Below are 12,383 nucleotides of genomic sequence, written 5' to 3'. Positions count from 1 at the left end.
ACTTGTTGTACGTGTCTTATCATGATTGCGATATCGAGATTTGTGAGCATGATATGGTTGGCCACGTCACGCTCATGCCTACTTCGATGAGAAGCATTTTGCCATCGTGGGAATTTGCAATCGACAGCATGGTTGGTGGCTCTTTGCCCGTCCAAAAATTAACATAATGAAGATGTGGCGTGCCATGTGATGATTTATTAATCAAAGGCGCTGATTTAACTGTCTTCGAAAGAACTGGGAATGAATAGTAGATCGTGTTCTTAAACATATCCAAATGAATCTACAAAAAAACAGTCAAACTTTTAATCGCCAAGATGACTCCGACAATAAAACTTGATACGCACAAACTGTGCACAATTACGGCTAATTCGCCAGTGTTTCGTCTAGGCGTCAATCAGTACCAAACATTGGATCCCATTTCATTTATATCACTTCATATCTGACGATATTGCATCGCCAGGGTTAGATAAGCAAGTCACACCGCAATTACCTATCTGCAGTTGGCTCAACTATCGGGTTATTTTATTGTACTTGTCTGATAGAAAACGAGTAATTGCAAGGGAAAGTATCGTCTCAGGGTCTAAGCAATACAAAGGACTGTTGAGCTTTACAGCCCGTCCAATTTAATCATTTATTATCTCAATACGTACGGTTAACAATCGCCATTCGAAGGTTCATCCCAAATCGCTACTTCAATGGAGCCGAAATGACGCACGTTCAGTGAACCGTTTTACGACTCGCTGCAGAGCGGTGAAAGGTTAAATCTTTCCTATGAGAGCAATCCTGCCCCGATCCGAAAATTTGGATCAGTTCAGTGCGCCGCCGACTTTACGCAATCATGCTCCACGTGTAGCCCCCATCGCCAGCAGAGACCATCACCGTTAACAATTACGAAGGTGGCGACGCTGACTGCAGATCAGGCATTGATGCATTGCATTGCGTGGTGCATGTAGGGTTGGACCAAACCGCAACTGTAAAGATAATCCTCCTAACTTGCATCGAGTCGCAGTATAATTGCGGTTACGAAACGTGTCGCACTGTGTTAGTAGGATGGGCTTTCGTGTTGTGAGTAAGACAAGCGTGAAGTACGGCCGCGTTCAAGCCCACTCCTCGGTTGTCGGTTGTCAAATTTTGCCGATAGGAATCATTGGGGTTACTATGATCCGCTTCGGTGGAACACTGCAGCCGTGATGTGTCGAGGTTTGGCATTTCGCTTTTCTAAAAGGGTGAGCAATTTCGAAGTTTTATTATTATTTTGTGGAAGCCGTTACAGTGCTAATTAGCGCGGCATAATGCTGCCGATTATCATCATCATCTTTTCTCCTAATATTACAATAAAACGATCCGCCAAGCGGTATTTGTTTGTTGTTGCTCATGTCAGTACATGTTGTATTTTTTCGATTTCCGATGCCCATTTGCGATTAACGGATTTCTTTTTGGCTTATAGTACACACAGATTGGCGCCAGGTGACCGCCATCGCGCACACCACAGTCGACTAACTGAGAAGATAAATGGACGCTAATTTGGCCGACATATGTGTTGGCACGTAATTGAGATATTCCTCCAGCACGAATTGTCTTCGGCACCCATATATGTAGGAAGGGCATAAAATTAAGATGCTTTATGTTCATGGGAAGTGGCCAAGATTACTAATAAAAGTGTTTTAGTAAACCGGTTTCAAATCGCTGGTGCGGTTTTCAACCAGTCTTGAAGTGTTTTATTACCAGCGAGAAATCCTCACTCGTTGCACTCGTGATCTAGGAAGGGACGCAGATTGATATTAGTCTTCCGCGTTTGTTCAAAATTTGTCATAGGCTATCCTTTGATTTTGCTTTGAATTAAATTCGGAGTCCATTTGCACCTTCCTTCCTTCCTTCGGTTTAGTTTCATTAGATTAGTTTTGATTTGAATTATGTTTAACTTGCTTTTTATTATATGGGTAATTTACATTGGCATTAGATATGAATTAGATTTGGTTTTTATTTGGAGTGATGGGAATGGATTTAATTTGAACTTGAAAAGGATACGATTTGAATTGGATAAGGTTCATATCAAGTTCAGAATGATTTGAAATGGATTTGAATTGGATTGATTGGATTTGGATTATATTGGGTTTGGATTGGATTGATTGGATTACGTTTGGATTGTATTTGCATTAGGTAGATTGGATTTGGGTTTGATTGGACTTAGATTGAAATCGAATTGTATTTGGATTTGGATTGGATTTGGATTGGATTTGGATTGGATTTGGATTGGATTTGGATTGGATTTGGATTGGATTTGGATTGGATTTGGATTGGATTTGGATTGGATTTGGATTGGTTTGGTTGGTTTGGATTGGTTTGGATTGGTTTGGATTGGTTGGATTGGTTTGGATTGGTTTGGATTGGTTTGGTTTGGTTGGTTGGATTGGATTGGTTGGATTGGTTTGGATTGGTTTGGATTGGTTTGGATTGGTTTGGTTGGTTGGATTGGTTTGGATTGGTTTGGATTGGTTTGGTTGGTTTGGTTGGTTTGGATTGGTTTGGATTGGTTTGGATTGGTTTGGTTGGTTTGGATTGGTTTGGATTGGTTTGGTTGGTTTGGATTGGTTTGGATTGGTTTGGATTGGTTGGTTGGTTGGTTTGGTTGGTTTGGATTGGTTTGGATTGGTTTGGATTGGTTTGGTTTGGATTGGTTTGGATTGGTTTGGATTGGTTTGGTTGGTTTGGATTGGTTTGGATTGGTTTGGATTGGTTTGGTTGGTTTGGATTGGATTTGGTTGGTTTGGATTGGTTTGGATTGGTTTGGATTGGTTTGGTTGGTTTGGATTGGTTTGGATTGGTTTGGATTGGTTTGGATTGGTTTGGATTGGTTTGGTTGGTTTGGATTGGTTTGGTTGGTTTGGATTGGTTTGGTTGGTTTGGATTGGTTGGTTGGTTTGGATTGGTTTGGTTGGTTTGGTTGGTTTGGATTGGTTTGGTTGGTTTGGATTGGTTTGGTTGGTTTGGATTGGTTTGGATTGGTTTGGATTGGTTGGTTGGTTGGTTTGGATTGGTTTGGATTGGTTTGGTTGGTTTGGATTGGTTTGGTTGGTTTGGATTGGTTTGGATTGGTTTGGTTGGTTTGGTTGGTTTGGATTGGTTTGGATTGGTTTGGTTGGTTTGGATTGGTTTGGTTGGTTTGGATTGGTTTGGATTGGTTTGGATTGGTTTGGATTGGTTTGGATTGGTTTGGTTGGTTTGGTTGGTTTGGATTGGTTTGGATTGGTTTGGATTGGTTTGGATTGGTTTGGATTGGTTTGGATTGGTTTGGGATTGGTTTGGATTGGATTGGTTTGGATTGGTTTGGATTGGTTTGGTTGGTTTGGATTGGTTTGGATTGGTTTGGTTGGTTTGGATTGGTTTGGATTGGTTTGGATTGGTTTGGTTGGTTTGGATTGGTTTGGATTGGTTTGGTTGGTTTGGATTGGTTTGGATTGGTTTGGTTGGTTTGGATTGGTTTGGATTGGTTTGGATTGGTTTGGTTGGATTTGGATTGGTTTGGATTGGTTTGGATTGGTTTGGATTGGTTTGGTTGGTTTGGATTGGTTTGGTTGGTTTGGATTGGTTTGGTTGGTTTGGATTGGTTTGGTTGGTTTGGTTGGTTTGGTTGGTTTGGATTGGTTTGGATTGGTTTGGATTGGTTTGGATTGGTTTGGTTGGTTTGGTTGGTTTGGATTGGTTTGGATTGGTTTGGATTGGTTTGGTTGGTTTGGATTGGTTTGGATTGGTTTGGATTGGTTTGGTTGGTTTGGATTGGTTTGGATTGGTTTGGTTGGTTTGGTTGGTTTGGATTGGTTTGGATTGGTTTGGATTGGTTTGGATTGGTTTGGATTGGTTTGGATTGGTTTGGATTGGTTTGGGATTGGTTTGGATTGGTTTGGATTGGTTTGGATTGGTTTGGATTGGTTTGGTTGGTTTGGATTGGTTTGGATTGGTTTGGATTGGTTTGGATTGGTTTGGTTGGTTTGGATTGGTTTGGTTGGTTTGGTTGGTTGGGTTGGTTTGGTTGGTTTGGATTGGTTTGGATTGGTTTGGATTGGTTTGGATTGGTTGGTTGGATTGGTTTGGATTGGTTTGGTTGGTTTGGATTGGTTTGGATTGGTTTGGTTGGTTTGGATTGGTTTGGATTGGTTTGGATTGGTTTGGTTGGTTTGGATTGGTTTGGATTGGTTTGGATTGGTTTGGATTGGTTTGGATTGGTTTGGTTGGTTTGGATTGGTTTGGATTGGTTTGGATTGGTTTGGATTGGTTTGGATTGGTTTGGATTGGTTTGGATTGGTTTGGATTGGTTTGGATTGGTTTGGATTGGTTTGGTTGGTTTGGATTGGTTTGGATTGGTTTGGATTGGTTTGGATTGGTTTGGATTGGTTTGGATTGGTTTGGATTGGTTTGGATTGGTTTGGTTGGTTTGGATTGGTTTGGATTGGTTTGGATTGGTTTGGATTGGTTTGGTTGGTTTGGATTGGTTTGGATTGGTTTGGATTGGTTTGGTTGGTTGGATTGGTTTGGTTGGTTTGGTTGGTTTGGATTGGTTTGGATTGGTTTGGATTGGTTTGGTTGGTTGGATTGGTTTGGTTGGTTTGGATTGGTTTGGATTGGTTTGGATTGGTTTGGTTGGTTTGGATTGGTTTGGATTGGTTTGGATTGGTTTGGATTGGTTTGGTTGGTTTGGATTGGTTTGGATTGGTTTGGATTGGTTTGGATTGGTTTGGATTGGTTTGGATTGGTTTGGATTGGTTTGGATTGGATTTGGATTGGTTTGGATTGGTTTGGATTGGTTTGGATTGGTTTGGATTGGTTTGGATTGGTTTGGATTGGTTTGGATTGGTTTGGATTGGTTTGGTTGGTTTGGATTGGTTGGATTGGTTTGGATTGGTTTGGATTGGTTTGGATTGGTTTGGATTGGTTTGGATTGGTTTGGATTGGTTTGGATTGGTTTGGATTGGTTGGATTGGTTTGGATTGGTTTGGATTGGTTTGGATTGGTTTGGATTGGTTTGGATTGGTTGGATTGGTTTGGATTGGTTTGGATTGGTTTGGATTGGTTTGGATTGGTTTGGATTGGTTTGGATTGGTTTGGATTGGTTTGGTTGGTTTGGATTGGTTTGGATTGGTTTGGATTGGTTTGGATTGGTTTGGATTGGTTTGGATTGGTTTGGATTGGTTTGGATTGGTTTGGATTCGGATTGGATTGGTTGGTTGGTTCGGATTGGTTTGGTTGGTTAAGATTGGTTTGGTTAAGATTGGGGTTGGATTCGGATTGGTTGGATTGGTTTGGTTGGTTTGGATTGGTTTGGATTGGTTTGGATTGGTTTGGTTGGTTTGGATTGGTTTGGATTGGTTTGGATTGGTTTGGATTGGTTTGGTTGGTTTGGATTGGTTTGGATTGGTTTGGATTGGTTTGGATTGGTTTGGATTGGTTTGGATTGGTTTGGATTGGTTTGGTTGGTTTGGATTGGTTGGATTGGTTTGGTTGGTTTGGATTGGTTTGGATTGGTTTGGTTGGTTTGGATTGGTTGGATTTGGTTGGTTTGGATTGGTTTGGATTGGTTGGATTGGTTTGGATTGGTTTGGATTGGTTTGGTTGGTTTGGATTGGTTTGGATTGGTTTGGATTGGTTTGGATTGGTTTGGATTGGTTTGGATTGGTTTGGATTGGTTTGGATTGGTTTGGATTGGTTTGGATTGGTTTGGATTGGTTTGGTTGGTTTGGATTGGTTTGGATTGGTTTGGATTGGTTTGGATTGGTTTGGATTGGTTTGGATTGGTTTGGATTGGTTTGGTTGGTTTGGATTGGTTTGGATTGGTTTGGATTGGTTTGGATTGGTTTGGATTGGTTTGGATTGGTTTGGATTGGTTTGGATTGGTTTGGATTGGTTTGGATTGGTTTGGATTGGTTTGGATTGGTTTGGGATTGGTTTGGATTGGTTTGGATTGGTTTGGATTGGTTTGGATTGGATTTGGATTGGTTTGGATTGGTTTGGATTGGTTTGGATTGGTTTGGATTGGTTTGGATTGGTTGGATTGGTTTGGATTGTATTTGGATTGTATTTGGATTGGGTTGGATTGGTTTGGATTGGTTTGGTTTGGATTGGTTTGGATTTGGATTGGATTCGGTTTGGGATTCGATTTGGTTTGGATTGGTTTGGATTGGTTGGATTGGTTTGGATTGGTTGGATTGGTTTGGATTGGTTTAGATTGGTTTGGATTGGTTTCAATTGGTTTGGATTGGGTTGGAATGGTTTGGATTGGTTTCAATTGGTTTGAATTGGTTTTAATTTGGATTGGTTTGGATTGCATTTGGATTGGTTGTGTTGGTTTGGATTGGTTTGGATTGGTTTGGATTGGTTTGGATTGGTTTGGATTGGTTTGGATTGGTTTGGATTGGTTTGGATTGGTTTGGATTGGTTTGGTTGGTTTGGATTGGTTTGGATTGGTTTGGATTGGTTTGGATTGGTTTGGATTGGTTTGGTTGGTTTGGATTGGTTTGGATTGGTTTGGATTGGTTTGGATTGGTTTGGATTGGTTTGGATTGGTTGGATTGGTTTGGATTGGTTTGGATTGGTTTGGTTGGATTGGTTGGATTGGTTTGGATTGGTTGGATTGGTTGGATTGGTTTGGATTGGTTTGGATTGGTTTGGATTGGTTTGGATTGGTTTGGATTGGTTTGGATTGGTTTGGATTGGTTTGGATTGGTTTGGATTGGTTTGGATTGGTTTGGATTGGTTTGGATTGGTTTGGATTGGTTTGGTTGGTTTGGATTGGTTTGGATTGGTTTGGTTGGTTTGGATTGGATGTGGATTGGTTTGGATTGGTTTGGATTGGTTTGGATTGGTTTGGATTGGTTTGGATTGGTTTGGATTGGTTTGGATTGGTTTGGATTGGTTTGGATTGGTTTGGATTGGTTTGGTTGGTTTGGATTGGTTTGGATTGGTTTGGATTGGTTTGGATTGGTTTGGATTGGTTTGGATTGGTTTGGATTGGTTTGGATTGGTTTGGATTGGTTTGATTGGTTTGGATTGGTTTGGATTGGTTTGGTTGGTTTGGATTGGTTTGGATTGGTTTGGATTGGTTTGGATTGGATTTGGATTGGTTTGGATTGGTTTGGATTGGTTTGGATTGGTTTGGATTGGTTGGTTTGGATTGGTTTGGATTGGTTTGGATTGGTTGGATTGGTTTGGATTGGTTTGGATTGGTTTGGATTGGATTTGGATTGGTTTGGTTTGGTTTGGTTGGTTTGGTTGGTTTGGATTGGTTTGGATTGGTTTGGATTGGTTTGATTGGTTTGGATTGGTTGGATTGGTTTGGATTGGTTGGATTGGATTCGGATTGATTTGGATTGGTTTGGATTGGTTTGGATTGGTTGGATTGGTTTGGATTGGTTTGGATTGGTTTGGATTGGATTTGGATTGGATTTTAATTGGATTTGGATTGGATTTTAATTTGGATTGGATTAGGATTGCATTTGGATTGCATCTGGATTGGATTTGGATTGGATTTGGATTGGATTTGGATTTGGATTGGATTTGGATTGGATTTGGATTGGATTTGGATTGGATTTGGATTGGATTTGGATTGGATTTGGATTGGATTTCGATTGGATTTGGATTGGATTGGATTGGAGTTGGAATGGATTTGGATTGGATTTGGATTTGATTTGGAATTTGATTTAATTGGAATTTTCTTTGAATTTTCTTTGACAAATCCAGTTCTGCATTGAATTGATGTTCGATTGGCTCCGGGTTTGTTAGACTTGAGTTGCTTTCTAAAAATTTTGAATTCCCAAACCGCTCTGATGGAACTTAGAAATTCTTTTGGTTGTATATTAGCATATTAGCTTTTGGTTGTAAAATAGCAGCATCAAAAGGTCACTCGACTACACCCAGGTTTTTTTTTACACGGTTTGGTTTTAGTCGTTTAAGACCTTCAGCATCAATGAAACAATGAGTTAACCCCACGAAAAAATTCACAAAAAATCAAAGAAAATTCAGAGTGTATTTGAAAAGCTGTGAAAATTCAGGTTACCCGAGAAATTAATGAATTCCAACCGTGTAAAAAAAAACCTGGGTGTAGTGTGTGGCTTTGAGTCAGATTGCCCCGATGATCCAGCCCGCTCTTCAAAGTTGCGATCCATCCATCCAGTGTGTGCATCTCGAAGTGTATTGTTTGATTCGAGTGCGAAAAGTAGGTGAAGCTTGAACTAAGTGCCGCCAGGCGTTTGACGATGCGCATAATGCCAGAAAGCAAAAAAAGTGGAAATTTAAAAAAAAAAACGCCAGCAGCCGCCGCTCAAGTTGTAAGGCTGATGCAAAGTGGCATCAGTCTTTCTTTCAGTGGCTATGACTAACTGAATAGGACGGTTGTTGATTTGATGGATTAACTCACTACAGCGTGGCTCTTCATCGCCTTTATGGCGATGTGGTTGATGGCATAGCTGAATGAATTATCGACCCCTAGGCTGCTGAATCGTTGCAGTTATATTTTGTTTTGATGATTTTTTCGGTTCTTTTGCCAGCGATAAACGGCCGTTCATTGGAAGGATTTGTTGGACTGTTACTCATCGTAATGGGGATGGGTTACGACATTGACTCGGAATAATAAATCGGGTGTTACTCATTCGAATGTCAGAACCGAAACCCATGAGGGTTGGTGATCGTATTGAAAACTTCGGTAATTATGTTCAGAAAAGATAACGGACACAGCAAATAATCTTGAAAATTCAACGACGTGTAAAATTGCAGGTATGCGTATCGAACGAATTAACATTCGATATTCAATTAAATTTGATTGAATTTTACATGCAAGCACAGTTTAAATTTATTTCGATTCAAAAGAAAAGCGAGATCGATTGAAAGTTACGTTTATTTGCATGCTCCATATATGTGCATGAAAATACATTTAAAATCACAACATATTTTTATCTGTGGATGAGAGTGTTCGTACGAACCCAAATTAAATTAAATTTTTCATTAATAATTACAAGTCATTTAATCAAATATAAATCAGAAACAAATCAGTGACCAATGGTACAATTTAGTTCCAGATAATACCATCTTTAAATCTCATTGAATACAATTTAATTGAAATAGAAATCTATGTCATTTTTATCACTTATGTACATAAAAAACTGATAAATTGATTATCTTGAAAATGTTAACAACACAGTAAAATATTCTGAAAATTAGCCACGACGGAAATCCTTACTGAATGTAAAATTTGGTAACAGAATGTGTACTAGATCATAATTTTCGATTTCTGTGATGTAAACGATAAAATCGTTGATACTTCCATTCAACATTACTTAATTTTACATGCTTCTAACGGAAACCTTGTTGTGCGAGAACGTGGCTGTCAAAACAAATCAAAACAAATCCCATTCCATTTCATGCAAACCGCAGCTGGCGCTTATTTTATTCATATTAGCATCAATCAAATTAACATGTTCGGATGTTTGTACAAAGTGGCCCTCATAACGCAGCATTTCATCGCTGTAACTCAATGATTTTATAACATCCCTTCGAGAAATCTGTGATGTATTCAGTATACTGAGTCTCAAACACTCGCGTCTCGAAGAAGTTTCCGTGTCATGTAAATTTAAGTTATCGTTCAGTCTGATGAAGAATAATCAAATCGACAGAACGCTTAACTTGATACTCTTCGGTCGGCTCACTTTCAAGAAGTTGAAATGCACCAGTGGCTAACGAGGTGGCCTCTCACTCTGTGGATTGAAGTTCGATTCCCATGTCGGTCGCTTTTTTTTTATTTTCTTATAAAAAAAATAAACTCGTAAATTACAGCACGTGTAAATTTAAAATAACCTATAACCTTACGTTGATTAACACGGAGGTCAATTTGTTACATCTACTTGAACGAAAATTTACAGTTTTCGTTCGAACTGTGAATCCAACCGTTTCCTGACGGGCATTTATCAATTCCAGTGTACTGCAGTCTGAGCAAGCAAATAAACTGACGTAACCTCTACAGTTTTATCTGCTGGAATCACCAGTTTGCGTAGGGTAGACCTTGTGTCCGGATAGGTCTGCGATGCAATCATTCTGGGGACTGTGTTATCAGCAGATTCTGCCCGTCCAAAATGCATAACGTCAACAGCTGTTTAGATTTCGTACACATCCGTCTTAGCGGCTTGCTTTGGAATGTGTCTACAGGAAATCTGTGAGACAGCCTTGAGCTTGACAAATAATAGTATTTTAATTCATCATGTTATTCGCTTCATTGCTGACAAATCTAAAGCAATTACTGATTGTGTAGTCAAAAATAAAATTCCGTGGAATGTAAAACGGTTTAAGCATTTTTGTAGTATCCCATCCGTAACTTTTGAAAGATATATTTCGCGACTTTTAAACATTCTTTTTGGATGGTTCTAGTTTTCTCAGGTTCCGAGCAGCCACTTCTTGGCTAGCCGCTCATTCGCCACCACCAGACGGTTAATCACACCGCATCTCGTTAGAAACGTTCTAAATATATTTCACGACCGACTCATCCAACGACGGACGCGCCCGCTTCGGAATGTTTGATGATGATGATGACGATGTTTTGATTGCATGCCAAGCATCTGCACACGTTCCCCCTCTATAGATAGGTCTATGCAAGCATCAAGTAGGTACCTACGCCAACCGACCATGGCGGCGGCATAATAATGGTCGCGATCAGGAACAGCGAGCGTGATCCAATCCAATCCTGCTCTTCGTGAATGGCATCCGGATGAATGGACATTGGATGCCACCATGCGGAACTAAATCGGTAACAAAAAGTGCAACTAGGATTGTGTGTGTGGTGGGGCGTTAAGCTTGAAGGAGCAGTCATTGTGCTTAATGACAATTACGTCGTTTCCTGCCACAGTGTTCCTGAGTGGCATGTGAGACAATTTTGGGATTAACAAGGACTTCCGTAGAAGCTGCACTGATTTCATAACTCGTTGTACAGCATGTATAAAAAAATTGAAAAGTGTTTCGTCCATTTGTCTGTGTCATAATTCTTGAAACGGTTGGGCGTTTCAAACAGTTTCCTAGCGGGCAGGCAACGACGCGAAGCTGATTTACGATCCTAGTGCCATCGCCGTTCCGACCTTTGCCAAGGCCAAACGCCACATAATAGATCAGAACAGCTGTGATCTTACTCAAATAAGTCGTTTTGCACCATTATTGTAGGTTACTCAACAGCGAAACGTTGAGTTTATGGCGAACCTCCTATTGCACTACTTCCTCGCTTATGCAAAATCATCGAAAATATCGCCCCTCACTATATACACCATGATGCAATCCCGTCGTTACTATCGTCGGTATTGCTTAAAAGCCATCAACCATTCCCGCGGCATTTCGCACTAATATCACGCTTCCACCGTATCATCATCTTTTCAAAGTTGCGCCGATTTCTTCCAACTGATGCAATTGAAGAAGCGCGCTGCACTACTTCGCGCCTTCACGCTTTGACGCGCTGCCTCTTGTATTGCTCCGCCGCATGCTTTGGTTCGCACCTTTCTTCTTATAGCTGTAAACTGCTTTACGCAATGTTGCGGCCCAAGCATGCCATGCCATCACGGCAATAAACGCCCCCAACCGCGTCGTCGAAGAATTCCCGCGCCTCGAGCACGCAACCGATGGGTCACAACACATTGGTGAAAGAACTTCGTGCGAAGCCGTTTAAAGCGCCCCTCGGGGGGCGGACGGGCAGGCCACTGATTTGGCAAAACTCGTAAAGTCGTAATCAATCACTCATCGTCCATCGCTCACTTTATTGACATTTTGCAGTTTTCCTTTTTCGCGCTGTTTACGATCGCGATATTGACAAGCTGATGATGGCTGTACACAACATCGCGCTACAAAACATTGCCTAATTAGGGCGCCGCCGCCGCGTGCTGCACCGGGGCCGCAATTTTAACATTTGCCGCGATTCAACCATTTAATTAGGGCGCACAATATATCACACAACTAAACTGACCTGCTGCGAAGCGGACTGGGAGGACATAGCTCTGAGTTGATCGTTGAACTGGATTTAGAAATCACTCAAAAGGTACAGCGGTTCGTCGCAGACCGGTGCTAATGCTGTGTGAACGGTTAACGAGTTACGACTGACCGGAAAAAGGGACTAGGGCGTGATTTTCACGGACTTTGGCGATACCAAAGTGGGAAGCGCGTGTGTGCTTCGGTTCAGAGCTATTGCGACGTTGTTTTGTTTTGTTTTCACACAAGGAGTCACGATGTTGACGTTGCCGTCGCCGTCGCGGTGACACGAACACGATCAATGGATCCGGTGCCAAAGGTGGGTGACGGGTCGCTTCGATCCTTCACGCTTTGTTCGGCTGTCGTGGTGTTTGTTGTTTGTCTCGTGGGCGTTCTTTGGA

General features: G+C 41.1%; 1 protein-coding gene across 2 annotated transcripts in view; it reads right to left on the bottom strand.

Moving 5' to 3' along the window:
• The window catches only part of LOC134226089 (actin-binding Rho-activating protein-like), a 47,088-nt gene that overhangs the window by 18,281 nt on the left and 16,424 nt on the right, over positions 1-12,383 (bottom strand). Inside the window, exon 1 of one of the 2 annotated variants that reach the window (XM_062706629.1) lies at positions 11,981-12,139. The exons of the other annotated variant lie outside the window; for it this stretch is intronic. Coding sequence (XP_062562613.1) covers positions 11,981-12,007 — 27 coding nt within the window. The 5' untranslated portion in view covers positions 12,008-12,139. Of the gene's footprint in view, positions 1-11,980; positions 12,140-12,383 lie in introns of those variants that run through there. 2 annotated transcript variants of the gene reach the window in all.

This window comes from Armigeres subalbatus, chromosome 3 (genome assembly GCF_024139115.2).
Source record: "Armigeres subalbatus isolate Guangzhou_Male chromosome 3, GZ_Asu_2, whole genome shotgun sequence".
Lineage (NCBI taxonomy): Eukaryota > Metazoa > Arthropoda > Insecta > Diptera > Culicidae > Armigeres > Armigeres subalbatus.
Note: the sequence above shows the minus strand (reverse complement) of the source record. Positions and strands in the feature narration are given on the sequence as shown.